We start from the raw sequence: 15,206 nt of genomic DNA on the forward strand, positions 1-15,206 counted from the left end.
GAAGTTATCTCACCCCAGAGGCCAGTGCTCAGGTTGGTACTGTAGGGCTGTGGGTTTGCTAGCACACATATTTATTTCAGAAAATTTAGCAGGCCCAAGGGCTAGCCTGGTATTCAAAATGTGTCGCTCAGGTGAGAAGAAAGGGTCCTGTTTACCCTCTCTTCCCACCGGGTGCAGAAATGACAGTCAGCTAAATGCTACGGTCACCAGGCTCTGGCTAACCTGCAGATGGCCTGTGCTGGCAGTGAGAGGGGGAGACACCTCAGAGCAAGGTGAGAGGGTGAGCGGCGGGGAGGGACGGGCTTCTGCCATGTCAGCCCCTTTCTCCCACACTAAGAAGAGCTCTTGTGTAACCATTCTGCTTTCAGCAACACAGAAACTGCACACGCTGGGGAAAATAATCTCGCCAGGACTTCAGGCGAGGTGACGGCTGAGAGGGTGTTTTTCCCTAATGGCCAGTGGCCACATTCAAAGCAAACAGCTCTGTGGATGATTAACACACATGGCAGATGGAGCTACACTGAAAACCATCAGTGCCTGGGCTTTTAAATACGAAGCTGTTGTGTTTGTTTGGATAAACTCAGGATAAGGCAGAAATACTGATGTGTTCACTCCTGTTGCCAAACCTGAACCAATATTTACAAACCATTTTGCTGAGCAAAGTTCATGTCGGCTGACATCAGAAACGTACGCCACAAAGTGCAGAGAACTGTACTTGCCCGCCTGGAACTAGTCACACTGGGTATAGATAACTGGGCATTTCTATTGTATAAACATATGAAACACTGTAAAAAACTAAAAACCAACATAAGATGTGTTGTTTTAGAACTCAAGAAATATGAAAGTTACTCAGAAGAAAGGCAGCCCTCCCTGGTCTTCCCAGCACACTTCCTGAAACATTTACTTTTTCCTGTGCAAATGCTGGGGACACAAAAAGGGACAGGGGGTTGGTCTTTCCCACACTCCCTAGTACCCAAAGCAGTAGCGAGCATGTTCTTTCCCCATGAGGCATCTTGAAGCATGCCTAGGTGCTGCTGATGTTGGCTTTATCGCTTTTCCTTTTGCAGTCGAGAAGCCAGGGCCCCTCAGACAGTCCTCAAAGAACCAGCATATACTCCTCTCCCTGCACGGACCAGTGCAGGAGGAGCTGCCATTGACGGACATGAGTGGAGGCTGAGGAAGGGACATGCCAGTCAAGTGAGCTTTGTCGTCTCCCTCTTTTACGGAGACTCAGAATAAACTTCTGATCGTATTTAATGTAATAATTCAACAATAAACCCCTCTTCAACCTCACCAGCCACACAGGCCATTTATAGAGAATTTTTCACCAGCTGGAGAGATCCTCCATCAAATACCAACAAGACTAAAGACTATTCTTCAAAACATTTCCACTTTTTTCAAGACAGTATTGTCTGTAATCTCTATACAATATTAGCTTTTTTTTTAAAAAAAAATAGCCTTGTTTTCCTTAAAAGAATGTAATATTAAATGATACAGTGCAGTCAAAGGTAAATTCTGTGTGTCTGTGTTAGCACTGCTTGAGCTAGTAGAAGAGGAAACAGTGCCCATTCATGTGTATATGCAGATAACAACCATGCGCATGCACATGCAAATGTATATCACACAAACACATGCCAGAATATTAAACACTGATGTAATACAAATCTTAAAAGGTCTTATTAAATGAAAAACTCAGGGCTAGCTATTAGGGTAAATTCTGAAAGATCAGAGAAGCAGAATAAGCTACAGCCAACCTCACCTCGCCAACTTCTCAGCTGACCCTGTTTCCTCAAACTGGAAGCCTCTGAGTCCTCATCCGAATGGATCTCAGCTGAACTGCTGCTAAAAGCCTAAAAGCCTAAAAAGCCTCTAGTTCCTGGTCCTCATGCCTTATATACCTTTCTGCTTCCTGCCATCACTTCATGGGATTAAAGGCAAGTGTCACCATGCCTGGCTGTTTCCAGTGTGGTCTTGAACTCACAGAGATCTGGATGGATCTATGCCTCCCAAGTGATAGGATTAAAGGTGGCTGTTCTGTTCTCTGACCCCAGATAAGTTTATTAGGGTGCACAATATATTGGGGAACACAATACCACCACACACTGACCCGAAGAAACCCAGACGGCAGGTTCCCACGAGGGATGCCCAGTAGCTCTTCTTAGCTTCCACAGTGGGTTTTGTATATGAAGACAAGTTCACAGACCAGAACGTGTAATGGTAATCTACGCTACACCTAACAGTCGCCGTACAAACTGGGCCAGCATGAACAGGAACTGATGGCAGGATTTAAAGGATGATAAAGTCTACGGAGGCAGCTTTCAAAGCAAGTGGAAACAGAAGTTGGGACTAGGAGTGGGCTCTGGCACAAAACATGCTTAGAACCCCGAACCACAGAAAATGTGAGATAATGAACACTGCTAAACAGGTACGTAAGCCAACCATGGCACATGCTTTGTCGATACAGAGGGGCAAGACCACCACCCGCCATCCTCCTGCACTAAGCTGCCTCCTTAGACTTTATCATCCTTTAAATCCTGCCATCAGTTCCTGTTCATGCTGGCCCAGTTTGTACGGCGACTGTTAGGTGTAGCGTAGATTACCATTACACGTTCTGGTCTGTGAACTTGTCTTCATATACAAATTCTTCCTCGCCTTTCTTTATACACAGGACTCACTGTACAGTGAGAGTAGGCGTGCAGTTTCACAGATTGAAGGCTTTACTTATTTTACCTACATTTTCTATCAAGAATGTGGAAAAAAAAATGTAATTAGTTTACTGTTGTTGTCCCCGTACCTGGCTTCCAAAGTTCTACCAGTGTAAGTGAAACACTGCTATCAGTGTGGGTATGTTTACAGCCATGTTCTGGATTAGGCCAGGAGAGGAGGAGTTCTGATAAGAAATTATGTATCTCTAAGCAAAGTGTGCTCCCTCCCTCTCTAGGTCAATTAAATGCAGAAATACTCAAAGCACTGATTCTATCACCTTCTTTGTAGTATTGATATTTCATTTTTTAAAGCTGAGAGATGATTCTTAGAAATTTATCAGAGCAAATTTAAGTATTTTTATGACGTTTTCAACTGTCTGACCTCTAAGATGATCACTCTATTTATATAGCACAGATGTCATGCGTCACAGAACACTGATATGAGAACCACCCACAGTCATTTAAATGAAAATGCTTGCCTGACTGTGACCCCAGCACCCAGAAGGCAGAAGAATAAGGATGTCTAGTTTGAGGCCTGGGCTACACAGTAAGACCCCATTTCCAACAAAAAGGAAGGAAGAGGAGGAGGAAGACAGGAAGGAAAGAGGGGAAAGGGAGGAGATGAAGGGGGAAGAGCAGGAGGAGGAACACTACCCCACCACCCCAGCACCAGCCTGACATTTTATTTAAGTGACTAGGTGGTCCAGACACAGAACAGCCAGCAGTACAAGATTTGTATAGAATGTAATGAATAGAACTGACAGGGAGGGAGGGAGGGAGGAAGGGAGGGAAGGAGGGAAGGAGGGAAGGGGAGGAAGGGAGAAGCTCTAGGCAGTATCCGAAAGATGGCACACTGGTCATACAAAGAAGAACTGCCCCTGCCACATCTTTCCCCAGAGCCCTCGTTTGAGGACAATCTACACACGGAGGTTCAGGCTGTTACGCCACCCCACCAAGCTGTGACATTGAACACTTCTGTGTGCATTACGTGCTTCCATCCTCGTACAAAAGGTAGACGGCCTTTTCAACACCGAACCAAGGATGTGAGCAAGACAAGCTCCACTGCTCAAGAGGACAGGCTCACAAAGAGCCCACTCTAGACTCCAGCCACCATGCTTACAGCAAAGAAAACCCAGTGCTCCTCTGTTCTTTGAGAAGAAAGCAAGTATCTGTATAAGAAGAGAAACTACTATGAACAACAATTAAGTTACAAAATTGCTATGCACCAGAAACATTCATCTACTTGGTAGGGAGGGAAAAAACAATCTGATCTCCAACCTAAGTTAAAGTTTAAGTTGACTTATATTGACCTCAATGAAAGGACCGATAGAGGGTGTGAACTCGATCCTAAATTTCTGTTTCTGATAAAATATCCTAGGGCTCCTACTCATAGAAAGAACTTCCCCAGAACACAAGTAATTCCACCTTCCATTTCATATTCTCTTCTGATAATATCCCAAACCATGGTTTAGCAAATTTGAAGAAAATAAGAGTCAAGAAGGGACTCCATTAGCTGCCTCCCAGCCTATGATGCCAAGGGCTCATCTGAAGCAGAAACCCCTAGGAAGGTGGGTCTCGCTGCATCGATGAGACTCCAGCAGTGGTTTATAATTTACTCAGGAAAAGCAAGTAATTAGTCAAACATTGGTCAAGACCCCTGAAAGGCACTCAGAAAGCTGTCCTTGCTCACAATGCTACACAGCCCGAGGGTTATGCGGCAGCACCATGGTCCCTTGTGAAACAGAGCTGCCCTACCGAACTCAGTCAGTTTGCTTGTCCTTTAGGAAAAGCAGTGAAACAGGCCAGAGGACAAGGGTTGAAAAACCAAACACACAGTAATTTAGAAACCAAAGTCAGAGGCCTATGGTACAAATACTCCTAGGAGCAACTTACCGTGCAAAGATAATTTATGACCTCAAACATTTGAAACTGCTGAATGCAAATTATAAAGTGTGCCAATGTACAGTTTTCCTAGTGACTGCAACAACAGTGAACACTTCTCACACTCAAGAGTGTCTTCTCAACAACAGTGTCAGGCTAGCCCATTTTTCTTCTACAGGCAAAACTCTATTGATAGCAATGACAAAGTGAAAGAGTCTAGATGCTTAAGAAACTCAAATACTCACACCTAGATTGTCAGACCTGGGACCTCAGAGACAGACTGTCAAATGTGACACCCATAGGAGCTATGTGCTGCTCTTGTTTTAGATGCAGGCATCCCCTTCTAATTATTTAATTGCTCATTTATTTAGCCCAGTGCTGAGAACTGAACCCAAGGCCTTACACTACTGAGCTAGACCGACAGCTTTCAGTCAAATTTTCAAATGTTACAGCCAGGGCCACCAAACTGTCATAGAAGAAACTGGGTAAGTACTTCATTGAATCCTTTCACTCTCCTGCAGGCAGAGTCACAAGGGAACAGCTGATGTGTTCAAAGTTTCACAATGACTAAGGTCAACTGGGGGGTCCAGGAGAGAGACTAGGTCTCTGTGACACTTCCTCCAGTGTACAATTAGGTCCTTGCCACACCTTGCTGTCCTGATGGAACAGAGGACTGAGTAAGTCACGGAGTGCGGATGTGCATCCCCCAAATCCATTCAGCTCCCTCTGTCCCTCTTCATCCCAGTCTCCACAGCTGCTACCGAGACAACCAGCCTCCCTAGCACTCCACCACCGCTCCACACTGCCCTCAGAGGTGCTCTAGCGTTCCTAGGCAAGGCAAGGCTCTGTGGCTTGGGCATCTTCCTCTTTTTCAGTTGCCTCTGGAGGCAGCAGGATACCTTCACAGGACCTCATGACCAGGACGAGCATAAGCAGTCATGCAGCAAGTCTTGCATGAAGCGCAGACTTTCTGCTAATGAGCACACTGACATAAGAGGAATTCTCCCACATCATACGACCCATCCTTTCATTTCCTCTCCACGTGAACATGTAAGTTTTTGCGTGTCCTCACAATGCTCCCTGCTCTATTAGGATGGGGGTGGCATGTCCATGTGTGCTGTGGCAGCTCCTGGCACTCAGAAACGAGGCTCCAGAGCTCTAACATCCTTCCATGTAACAGGCACTCAGGAACAGTGGGCTAGTGCTTTAAAGGCAGGGCTGCTTTCTTTCCAAATGTCTGTGAATGAATAAACAGAAGAAAGGAAGGAAGGGAGGGAGGGAGGGAGGGAGGGAGGGAAGGAGGGAGGCTGGCTCTCTCCCTCTATATTTTATCTAGAATATTGAAGTGGCAAGGCAGAGTCCTGGCTGCTAACTGCCACATGATAAAACCACCTGATGAAATGAGAAAGCTGTTACATGTTTAAAGAGTCACTGCAACACGATTATTCTCCCACCTGCAAATATTCTCCCAACTTACATGCGTTTAACAGTACCATTAGAAAAAGATTAAAAGACTATCTTATTCCATTTTGGCATCAAAATACTTAAGTATTCTTTTACTGCTGTGCATAACAAAATGGTTTACCTTCCAGCATTTTCTGAAGACTGTTCCTCATGACATGGATGTTCTCTATCCCGATAAACTGAAACTTGATATTGGAATAATTGTCTTCGTTCTCATAGCCTTTCCCTGCAGCACGATTGGCCATTGCATTAAGCTGCAGTGGTCAGCAAAACAAAAGAGTCATCGATTACATTCAGGGCATGGAACAACCAACACATTGCTTGGACACTTATAAAAACATTGCGAAGATGGGCAGGCACATAATGTGGTCTAAATCCCTGCAACACTGTACTGAGCTCTCGTAGCTGCAAGGACAGAGGCTGAGCCAGGGTCAACGGCACTCATGTGCTGCTGGTCTGGGTAACGTTTTCTTAGCTGGGAAGTAGTCTGTAAGTCGTCCTGGAGATGCCTCTGCCAGTTCTGACACCAGTGCTGACCTGATAGGGAAGTCTGTGGCAGAGCCAGTTCAACACCATACATCAGAACTTGCCGACTGGCAGAAGAATATCCAGAGACATCTATCGATACAAGGCTCTGTAAGTTAAATTATCTGCCAGAACCGTAACACCCACAAACACAGCATCAGGTAGGGCTGTTCCTTCCAATTTGCCCAACTGAACCCTCAGCAGGAATCCGACAGACTGGAGAGAGAAGGCTGACAGTCGGGTGTCAGGGTCGCTTCCCCCACTAGCCTTCTCCCATTCTCGATGTCTAACGGAGGGAGGGCTTTTCTCACTTTCATAAGCACAATTTGTAGATAAGACATTGGAAGTTCAGTGTAAACTGGGTTCAGTGCTAATGGACTCGGAAGAAACTGATTAAGGCCCAAACTACCCTAACCCTGTGCAGTGCAATCGAGCAGACAAGGCCTGCCCTAGGTGGGAAACACTAATTTCTCACGGGGATATAAGGCTGGGAATGCTCCTCTCTTGCAGTTTGACCGAGCAAGCTGTCACTGATGGAGAACAGTGTTCACTGACTGTTCTCTTCTTAGGGAACTAGCCAGACGGGGGTGGGGAAGATCTGCTTTTGAGTATACAGCACAAAGTAGTACCTGCAATAGTTAAGTTTAAAAGCTAAGTTAAGTTAAAAATACTTTGCCCCAGATCTTCTAGTTCTGAATACCTTACAAGATGAAAGGTCCCAGCACACTTAGATGAAGAATGTCTGTTACAATATTCTTATAAACATGAAAGCTGCAAGACTATGAGTATCTCATCAGAGTGGTAACTGGATAAACCATGGCACATCCACGCCCTGGAATACAACCAGGCACCAAAGACACGGACCCCGACCTATCTCCCCGCCTTTCTCTCTCACACATCACACATCTACATGTACATACGTGTCAGCTGAAGAGTGTTCATGCAACCACCCACTGTTAATAAACTTACTGAAGTATTTATTTACATTCAATTAAGAAGAATTAAAATTATTGACGACTACAACAATTTGGCAACAATTTCAGCAGAAGAACTGGCAGGTTGTAGGGGAATACTAACAATATTACTTCAGATACTCTTGTAGCCTTTCACTGTTACAAGAAGCATATATTAAGTTTGGGGGCTGGGGATTTAGAGCGCTTGCCTAGCAAGTGCAAGGCCCTGGGTTCGGTCCTCAGCTCTTGGGGGGGGGGGGGGATCTCAAGCCTGGCGGTGGTGGCGCACGCCTTTAATCCCAGCACTCGGAAGGCAGAAGCAGGTGGATCTCTGTGAGTTCGAGGCCAGCCTGGTCTACAGAGTGAGTTCCAGGAAAGGTGCAAAGCTACACAGAGAAACCCTGTCTCGAAAAAAAAAAAAGAAAAAAAAGTTTGGATCATGGGTCACAGAAAGGAGGCCATCAGGAAGGAAACACAGCACAGCTGACAGCAAGCCCCTGCCACAGGAGCGCCTGCTTCAAGCAAGCCGGACTCTGCTCCTCAGCTCAGCTCCTCTGCCACCCGTGAGGACTGTCAGCTCTTCAGAAGACTGACCCCAGGCTACAGAAGCAGGCCACCAGTCCTAAGAGCACAGGCTTTAGCCTCAACCGAGAAAAACTTTAATAATGTATCTTAAGGGATACTGTATGTTCATCCTTTAAAAGGTTCTACTATTTTAAGGGACATTTTTTTCTTCCAGGAATTACACATAGATGTTGCTCTCATGGAACTATGTACTATAAACATAAATTCACCACTTTATGTAATTATTTTTAGGGCTGTTGTCTAAACCTTTGTAATGAGCTTCATAAAATGCAACAAATTAACAGGATCCATACAAGAAGCTTTATGTTACACGAACTACGCTTATTCTGCATCTGAATTCAAGTTAAGCCTTCTCACCACATACTTCCATCCTCTTCTAAACATGTGTAACATGTAACAAGCAAAATACTGCTACTACTACAGTTGTTACATAGACAATATATGCTCACACTTTAAAATAATTAAGAAGACTGACTGGCAGTTTTCCTTAAAAACACACAGGAGAAAGCTTCTTGAAAGTCAGTGTGTACTTCACATACTGGACAGAAGGTGGCGATATTTAATCTATCATACTAACAATTTCTTCAGGAGCTCCGGTAAAAGCTGAACTCTCAAAGCAGAAACACAGTTTTAGGAATAATAAATATCCAAAAAGTTACTCCAGACTGAGATAGATAGATGATTGACAGGTAGGTAGGTAGGTAGGCAGGCAGAGAGACAGACAGACAGACAGATATGACAGACAGAGTATGCTTTACATCAACAAATCACAATTAGCAGGTCTAATGTGGCTCCTCCTTTGGCTGAGAACTACGATTCATAATTAAGTAAAAAGCTATTGCCGGGCAGTGGTGGCACCAGCATTTCTGGGGCAGAAATACCCACAGAAGACCCAAGAAGTCACTGGCTGGGATAAAAAGATGCACGTGAAGCTGTTCTTGCTGCCTTAAGTACGTAACTGAATGTGGAAGAGAGAGCACATGGTACCAGTGCCCAAAGTAGCAGATAATCCCACCAGGCCTCAGAGGGGCCATGGCTAGCAGGACTGGTAAGAGCTGGAACCTGGAGCAACCCTGCCAGGTGAAAAAGTCACAGCTGGGGTTCACTGGGGAGGATGGAGGCTGTCTGCATGAAGCTGTAAAGGAAACGAGGCAGAGGCCCACGAGGGGCTCGAAGCATTTAGGGTCCTCTACAGACAGCCTCAGTTAAGGAATTTAAACTGTGGTGGTGAACAACGGCTGAGTCATTTTGAGTATCTTTAATGGAAGAACAGAAATTGATTTAGAGTTGGCAACAGAGAAGGTCCACCACATGGGAGCAAGCATGCCAAGCCGTGGGTATTTAAAAACCCAGCGGTGAGCCAGGCCTGGTGGCACAGGCTTGTATTCCCAGCTACTCTGCAGGCTGAGCCAGGGCCAACAGGGCATGTTCAGGGACAGCTTGGCAACTCAGTAAGACCCAGTCCCCAAACAGAAGGTGAACAGAGACTGAGGAGGTAGCTCCATAGCAAAGCACCTGTCCACGTATGAAGTCCTAGGTTCAACCCCAGCACTGAAAAAGAAAAAAAAAATCAGCAGTGAAGAAATGGAGAGTGTGTGCTGCCTAAAAGCCTCATCAGTTACAGACACATTTCTACACCACACTTAACAGCCACACTCTACCCACGGAGACCTGATGACTGGCTGGCTAACTGGACACATGACTACATAAAAGAATGAGCTAAGAGGTGATCAAGCCAAAACCACACAGAAACAGAATCAGGTCCTGCACCACCCCATGAATCACACCCATGAATAACCAGTGAGTGTTGGTCTTGAGACCAAGCTGAAGGAAGGCCTGGTCCCTATCCTAGCCTTAGAGTCTAGGATCACACCAATTACATTTTACCAATTACATTTTATGCCTGAATCACAACAAGGCCTGGCCTGACAGTGTGGAATAGGAAACCACAGTGAAGATGACTTTAGCAGGAGAACTGGGCCACAGTCTGACACAGGCTGTCAAAGCACGGTCCTTTCCTCTCCTCGTCTTGCTATGACCTACTAACTTTAACTGCAGCACATTCAGGGAAATACTAGATGATTCTATTGTCTACAAGTACTATCTACGAATGAGCTTGTGCTTGTCAAATTCCTGCCCCCTCCCCACACACACACACACTATCTAGAGACGTCTTGTGCATATTGAAGAGTACTAGGATTATATTCAAGTAGGAATCTTGATTCAGGTTATTTTAATTTTCAACCCACATATGATGCAAAATGGGCTCTTTCCCTATCTACAGGCAATGTGGACTGATGGATGCTTTGCTCCAGGACTCTCCCCTCCTGTGCTCTCTACCAGGCCCATCTTTTCTGTGTAGTTGGAAGAAGGGGCCACATGGAAGGAAGGCCTCAGATAAATAGCTCTTTGTAAAGCCAGGCATCTGCAATTGTCTTAGTGGCTAACAGTGCTTCTCTGATTGATACTGACTGCCTCTGCCTTCTATTAGCATAGGTATCCTAGGGTAGGAAGCGCCATTTCACTCACTCCACTATGGCACGGGCCCATTCCAGCAGCCTTACCAGTATACTTGCCCATCACCCCTCACTGGGGACCTTCAGTGTAGATAAGCCGTCTTAGCCAGGTCTTACCAAGTTTGTTCAGGTCTAAGCCAAAGGGTATTTCTCCACACTTGCACTGACAAAGAACAGGAGAGAAGACTGTCTCCAACCTGCCATGAAATACAACGCCTCTCTCCCATCCTCCCATCCTCCATCAGTCAATGACCACCTGCACGGCGGATGCATATATGACCACGAAATAAGGTCCCACCTGTCAGGCACCCCTAATCTTCATAGCTGTGTCTTGAAGATGCCACCTGCATGGGCCCAGTGAACAGACACTCCCCATTACCAGAGAAAGAGAGAAATACCCCATGACTTCCTCTTACACAATAAAACAGCCACTGCTGACGTGACCCTAAGGCCATAACCACAATGCAATCTTTGGAGCCGGAGCGTGACACAGGGCCGGTCTCAACCTCACCCCTGCCTTCAGGACTCACACTTCCTCCACAGCTGGTAGGCACGCAGTGTACGGTTCAAAGCCCTTCCTGCTCCTTTGGCCTTGAAATGACTTTGGCTGAGCGGGGCTGGCTCTTCAGCTGTGTCTCTGGCTCCCCTGGGTGTACGATCAACTGAGGTGGCAACCCTCTCCAGAGTCCTGTATGGAGACACAGTCCCCTAGAGATGTTTTTGATAAATAGAACAACACTGGCTTTGGAGTCCGATAAGCCTGTATTTGACTCAACGTGGCCTCAGCCCTCAACTGTGTGATCTTGGTGAATGACTTAAACCTCTTTAAGGCTAAGCCATTACCAAGGAAAAGATAAGAAGCTTGCTAATCTGCAGAGTTCTTACAAGAATTAAATAAGAAAGCACTTGACATTTTTGAAAGCCCATCAAAATCTGATAAATTTTGAAATCAGAACATCTGATGAAGCCATGGGCAAGGTTGAGATATGGTGAAATACTCAACAAACACTGTTCTGCCACATTTCCACAGTTTTTAATGCACCATCTCTAGCAGCAGCATGTGACCCCAAGGAGACTCTTGTCAATACATACTTGAGGATGTCACGGCCTCTGCTGCCCATCCCTCTCACATCAGTGAGCAGTTCAGAAGGCTTTCCTCTGAGTGGGTGGCTTGGGAAGCTCTTGTGTGGATTTAACCTTGCTCAAAGGCCAAGGATCAGGACCCTCTGAGCTGCTGCCTCCTAAGCCTTTCTCTTTTTAACTATACTAGGGAGTACGTCTGGGTGCACGGGCACGGACTGAGGAAAACTTGTATGTCACCATGCAACCCTTCCATGGCAAACATCCATTTACTTCCCTGGCTACCTAGGAAGCCTAACACACTCAGGGTGGGGGTGGGGACCAAACAACACAGTCATGGTCCTTAAAACAAAAAAAGAAAGAAAGAAAGCTTGAAGCAAACAGTTTAAAAACCATGTAAGTGTGCCTGGATAAATATGGGAAGAAGGTACCTAACGTTATTTAATGGACAGGAGTCAAACTCCTTATCTCTTAGAGTAAACAAAGTTGAGTACTAAATATACCCTTCAAATCAAATCCTGAGGATTAATTGGCTTTAAACACGGACTAGGCCTGGCCTTGCAGCTGCCACGTTCTAGGGAAGGCTTACACTACACAGAGCCAACTTAGATCACTGGCTCTTCAGTTAGCAGGTCAATCTGTTTATCTCTCTTTAAAGCTGGAGAAGTAGGGAAGGAAAAGGATTTGCAGTCTCCCCTCAGTAAAGCCCCGCCTTCCTTTCCCGCCCTGAGTCGTCTGCAGAGTACCTTCTAAGGAGCACAAACTATCAGAGCACACAGAGCAGCTCCACCTTACACAGAAGATACAGGGAGGAGACGGGAGGGTGGGCAGGGTCGGAAGGCAGGGGTTCGAGCCTGATTTGAACAGAAAGACACAGACTGAAAGGCAACAAGAGAAGTAAAAGACTTTGTCACATCTTCCAAATGCAAACCTTCCAGCATCTTCATGCCTGGTCAGGAGAGTTTGTCTATGCTGGGCAGCGGAAGTTTACTAGAAAGGCAGAGACCCGGAATGTATGATGTGGCAAGATGTGAAGACCATGTCTATAAATACCTACAACTACACTACTAAGTGCCTGCTCATAAGGGTTTTACTTTTAAACTGACTTGAGCTATTAGTTTACTTTCTCTTTTGTATGTCATGTTTTTATTCCCTTGTGTTCTTTTTTTAAATAGCATTGCTGACATTTAATTTACGTGTCATACAACTCACCCATTCAGGGAGGCAACTTGTAAAACTGAACAGCACCCATTTACTGTGTGACCAGCACGATGTGAAAAACAGGGGAAATGGAAATGTATTCGACACAGTCAGCCCCTTCCGGAGCTGCGATGCAGCAGAGAGCAGGGGTCCCCAGGAACAACCCTTTCTAGATGAAGCAGCCAGAGTAAGGAACGGTATCAGTGAAGCTTTGCTTCCCTCCAGCCTCGGCACTCAGGGCTGGAGAGACACGTATGACAATGCTGACACTTACTTTAGGCCGCGTGTCCACGACATAAATGAAGTCACTTCCAGGATTGGCTTTCCTGATGGCTTGGAGCATCTGTTCATCCTCCAGACACCGAGCGCTGAAGCCAGAAAGGGGCTGGCTGCTCCTGCAGATGGAGGCCTGTGGGAAGAGGCCACAGCCACACGGTCATCAAAGGAGCTGTGGGATCATCCCCAGAACAAGGAGCCTTTGGTCAGCCTGCACCCCATACCAATGTTGGAAAAGGGGATCAGACTTTGTGGAAATCAGGGTATGTTTGTTTTTAATCCAAGTCGAAGAACCCTCTATATGGACAAGTCTTCTGGGTAAGACCTTAGGAATGTGTGACGACGTTTATGTAGGATCCCAATCATGAAACTTAAAGCTATTGAAGGACCTACTTTCCTCTTCCCTCATATTGTTTCCTTCCGCTGTGAAAGTAGAAGAACTACTCTCCCGAAACTTACAAAACACGATGAATGGCAAGACTGGGGAAAAAATGAGTGCTTTTTATCTTTTATTTTACACTAGTCTATTTAAAAGGATCATGAGCACCCAAAATTGAATCTAAGGGCCCCATTTTCCCAGTAATGAAAGCCCACGTTACTGCTGGGTTTGCTCAGTAGCAGTGTTTAGAAACAAGAGGTTTCTTCAGACTGTATTTCAGCGTGTCCTGCCATTTCCCTGCCCTGCAATTCCAACTTCATATGGCCATCTTTCCATTTCCCCAGGGCCTGCCTGCACCAGTGGGTTTCACCAGCTGTGGCTTTAAACAACCATGGATCAAATGATTCAAAGCAAAGTACTGAATCTGTATGGAATACACTTAGACTTTTTTGTCCTCTTTCCTAATAACCCATCATAGCAAGTGTTTACCGTGGGTGGCTATTTTAAGCAATCAAGAGCCAATGTAAAGTATGCAGAAGAGGGTGTGAGCAGGGCACAAGCAAACATTACCATTTTATGCGAGAGACTAGCACATGCTGAGACAATGCTTTCTAGGGGAACTCTGGGATCCATCCTCACAGACGGCCTGGAGAACTCAATACTGCACTGGCGGATGATGTACAGAACAGCCACGAATAAGTGAAGAGAGACACATAGCTATTAAACTTAGCTTTCATGGCCAAGTAATTTTGCAGGTTTAGCTTCTAGCATTTAAACTACACATGAATCTCTTGATAAGATGCACGATGATTAAACACATCTACACTGATTCTGTAAGTCTACCACTGTGTGGAAGGATGAAAGGAGCCATGGTTAGTAGAGAACGGAACCACTCTAAGTGAGCCGGGCAAGAAAAACTCCCTAGTACTCCCACACCATCACTTGCTTAGGGTCTTGCATACACATCTCCATCCATGAAACAAAATCACCCCTCTGAGTGGGAACTCAGCCTTTTTGCCTTCTCAGTCATGCTGGTTAGCTCCTGCCAGCTTGTCACAAATGCAGACATATCTGGGAAGAGGGACTCTCAACTGAGAAAGTACCTCCAAGACTGTCCCACAGGCATGTCTATAGGCATTTCCTCCATTAATGTGGGAGGACCCAGACCACTGTGGGTAGTGCCATCCCTGGACAAGTATCCCTGGATTATATGAAAAGCAGGTTCAACAAGCCATGGGCAGCAAACCAGTGAATAACTTTCCTCTATGGCCTGTCTCAGTTCCTGCTTCCAGGTTCCTACCCTGGCTTCCCCTGATGATGGACTGGAACCTGTGAGCCAAATAAACACTTTCCTCCCAAGGCTGGTTTTGGTCAGTGTTTTATCACAACAATAACAAGCAAACTAGGACACCAATCCAGCAACTTGGCTTTGGCCTGGGTTCTCTAGAAAAAAAAATAAAAATATGCACTTCAATGCTGCCATTGGAGGTGGGGTGTTTTTGTTCTGTTTTTTTCTCTTAGTCTTTTTTTTTTTTTTAAATTGATTTTGGAGACAGGTTCTTGCTATGTAGCCCTGGCCATCCTAGAACTCGCTTTATAACCCTGCCTAGCCTGGAAGCCGCAGAGATCTAACTGTCTCTGT

At 45.7% G+C, this 15,206-nt stretch overlaps 1 protein-coding gene across 1 annotated transcript in view; it reads right to left on the reverse strand.

Annotated features, from left to right (window-relative positions):
* Nucleotides 1–15,206, reverse strand: part of Mtmr7 (myotubularin related protein 7) — an 89,953-nt gene that overhangs the window by 24,438 nt on the left and 50,309 nt on the right. Inside the window, exons 6-7 of the mRNA XM_059244589.1 lie at nucleotides 13,184–13,318; nucleotides 6,172–6,304 (exon numbers count right to left, since the gene is read on the reverse strand). Of these exons, the coding sequence (XP_059100572.1) occupies nucleotides 6,172–6,304; nucleotides 13,184–13,318 (268 nt within the window). The remainder of the gene's footprint in view (nucleotides 1–6,171; nucleotides 6,305–13,183; nucleotides 13,319–15,206) is intronic.

Source organism: Peromyscus eremicus, chromosome 17, assembly GCF_949786415.1.
Source record: "Peromyscus eremicus chromosome 17, PerEre_H2_v1, whole genome shotgun sequence".
Taxonomy (NCBI): Eukaryota; Metazoa; Chordata; class Mammalia; order Rodentia; family Cricetidae; genus Peromyscus; species Peromyscus eremicus.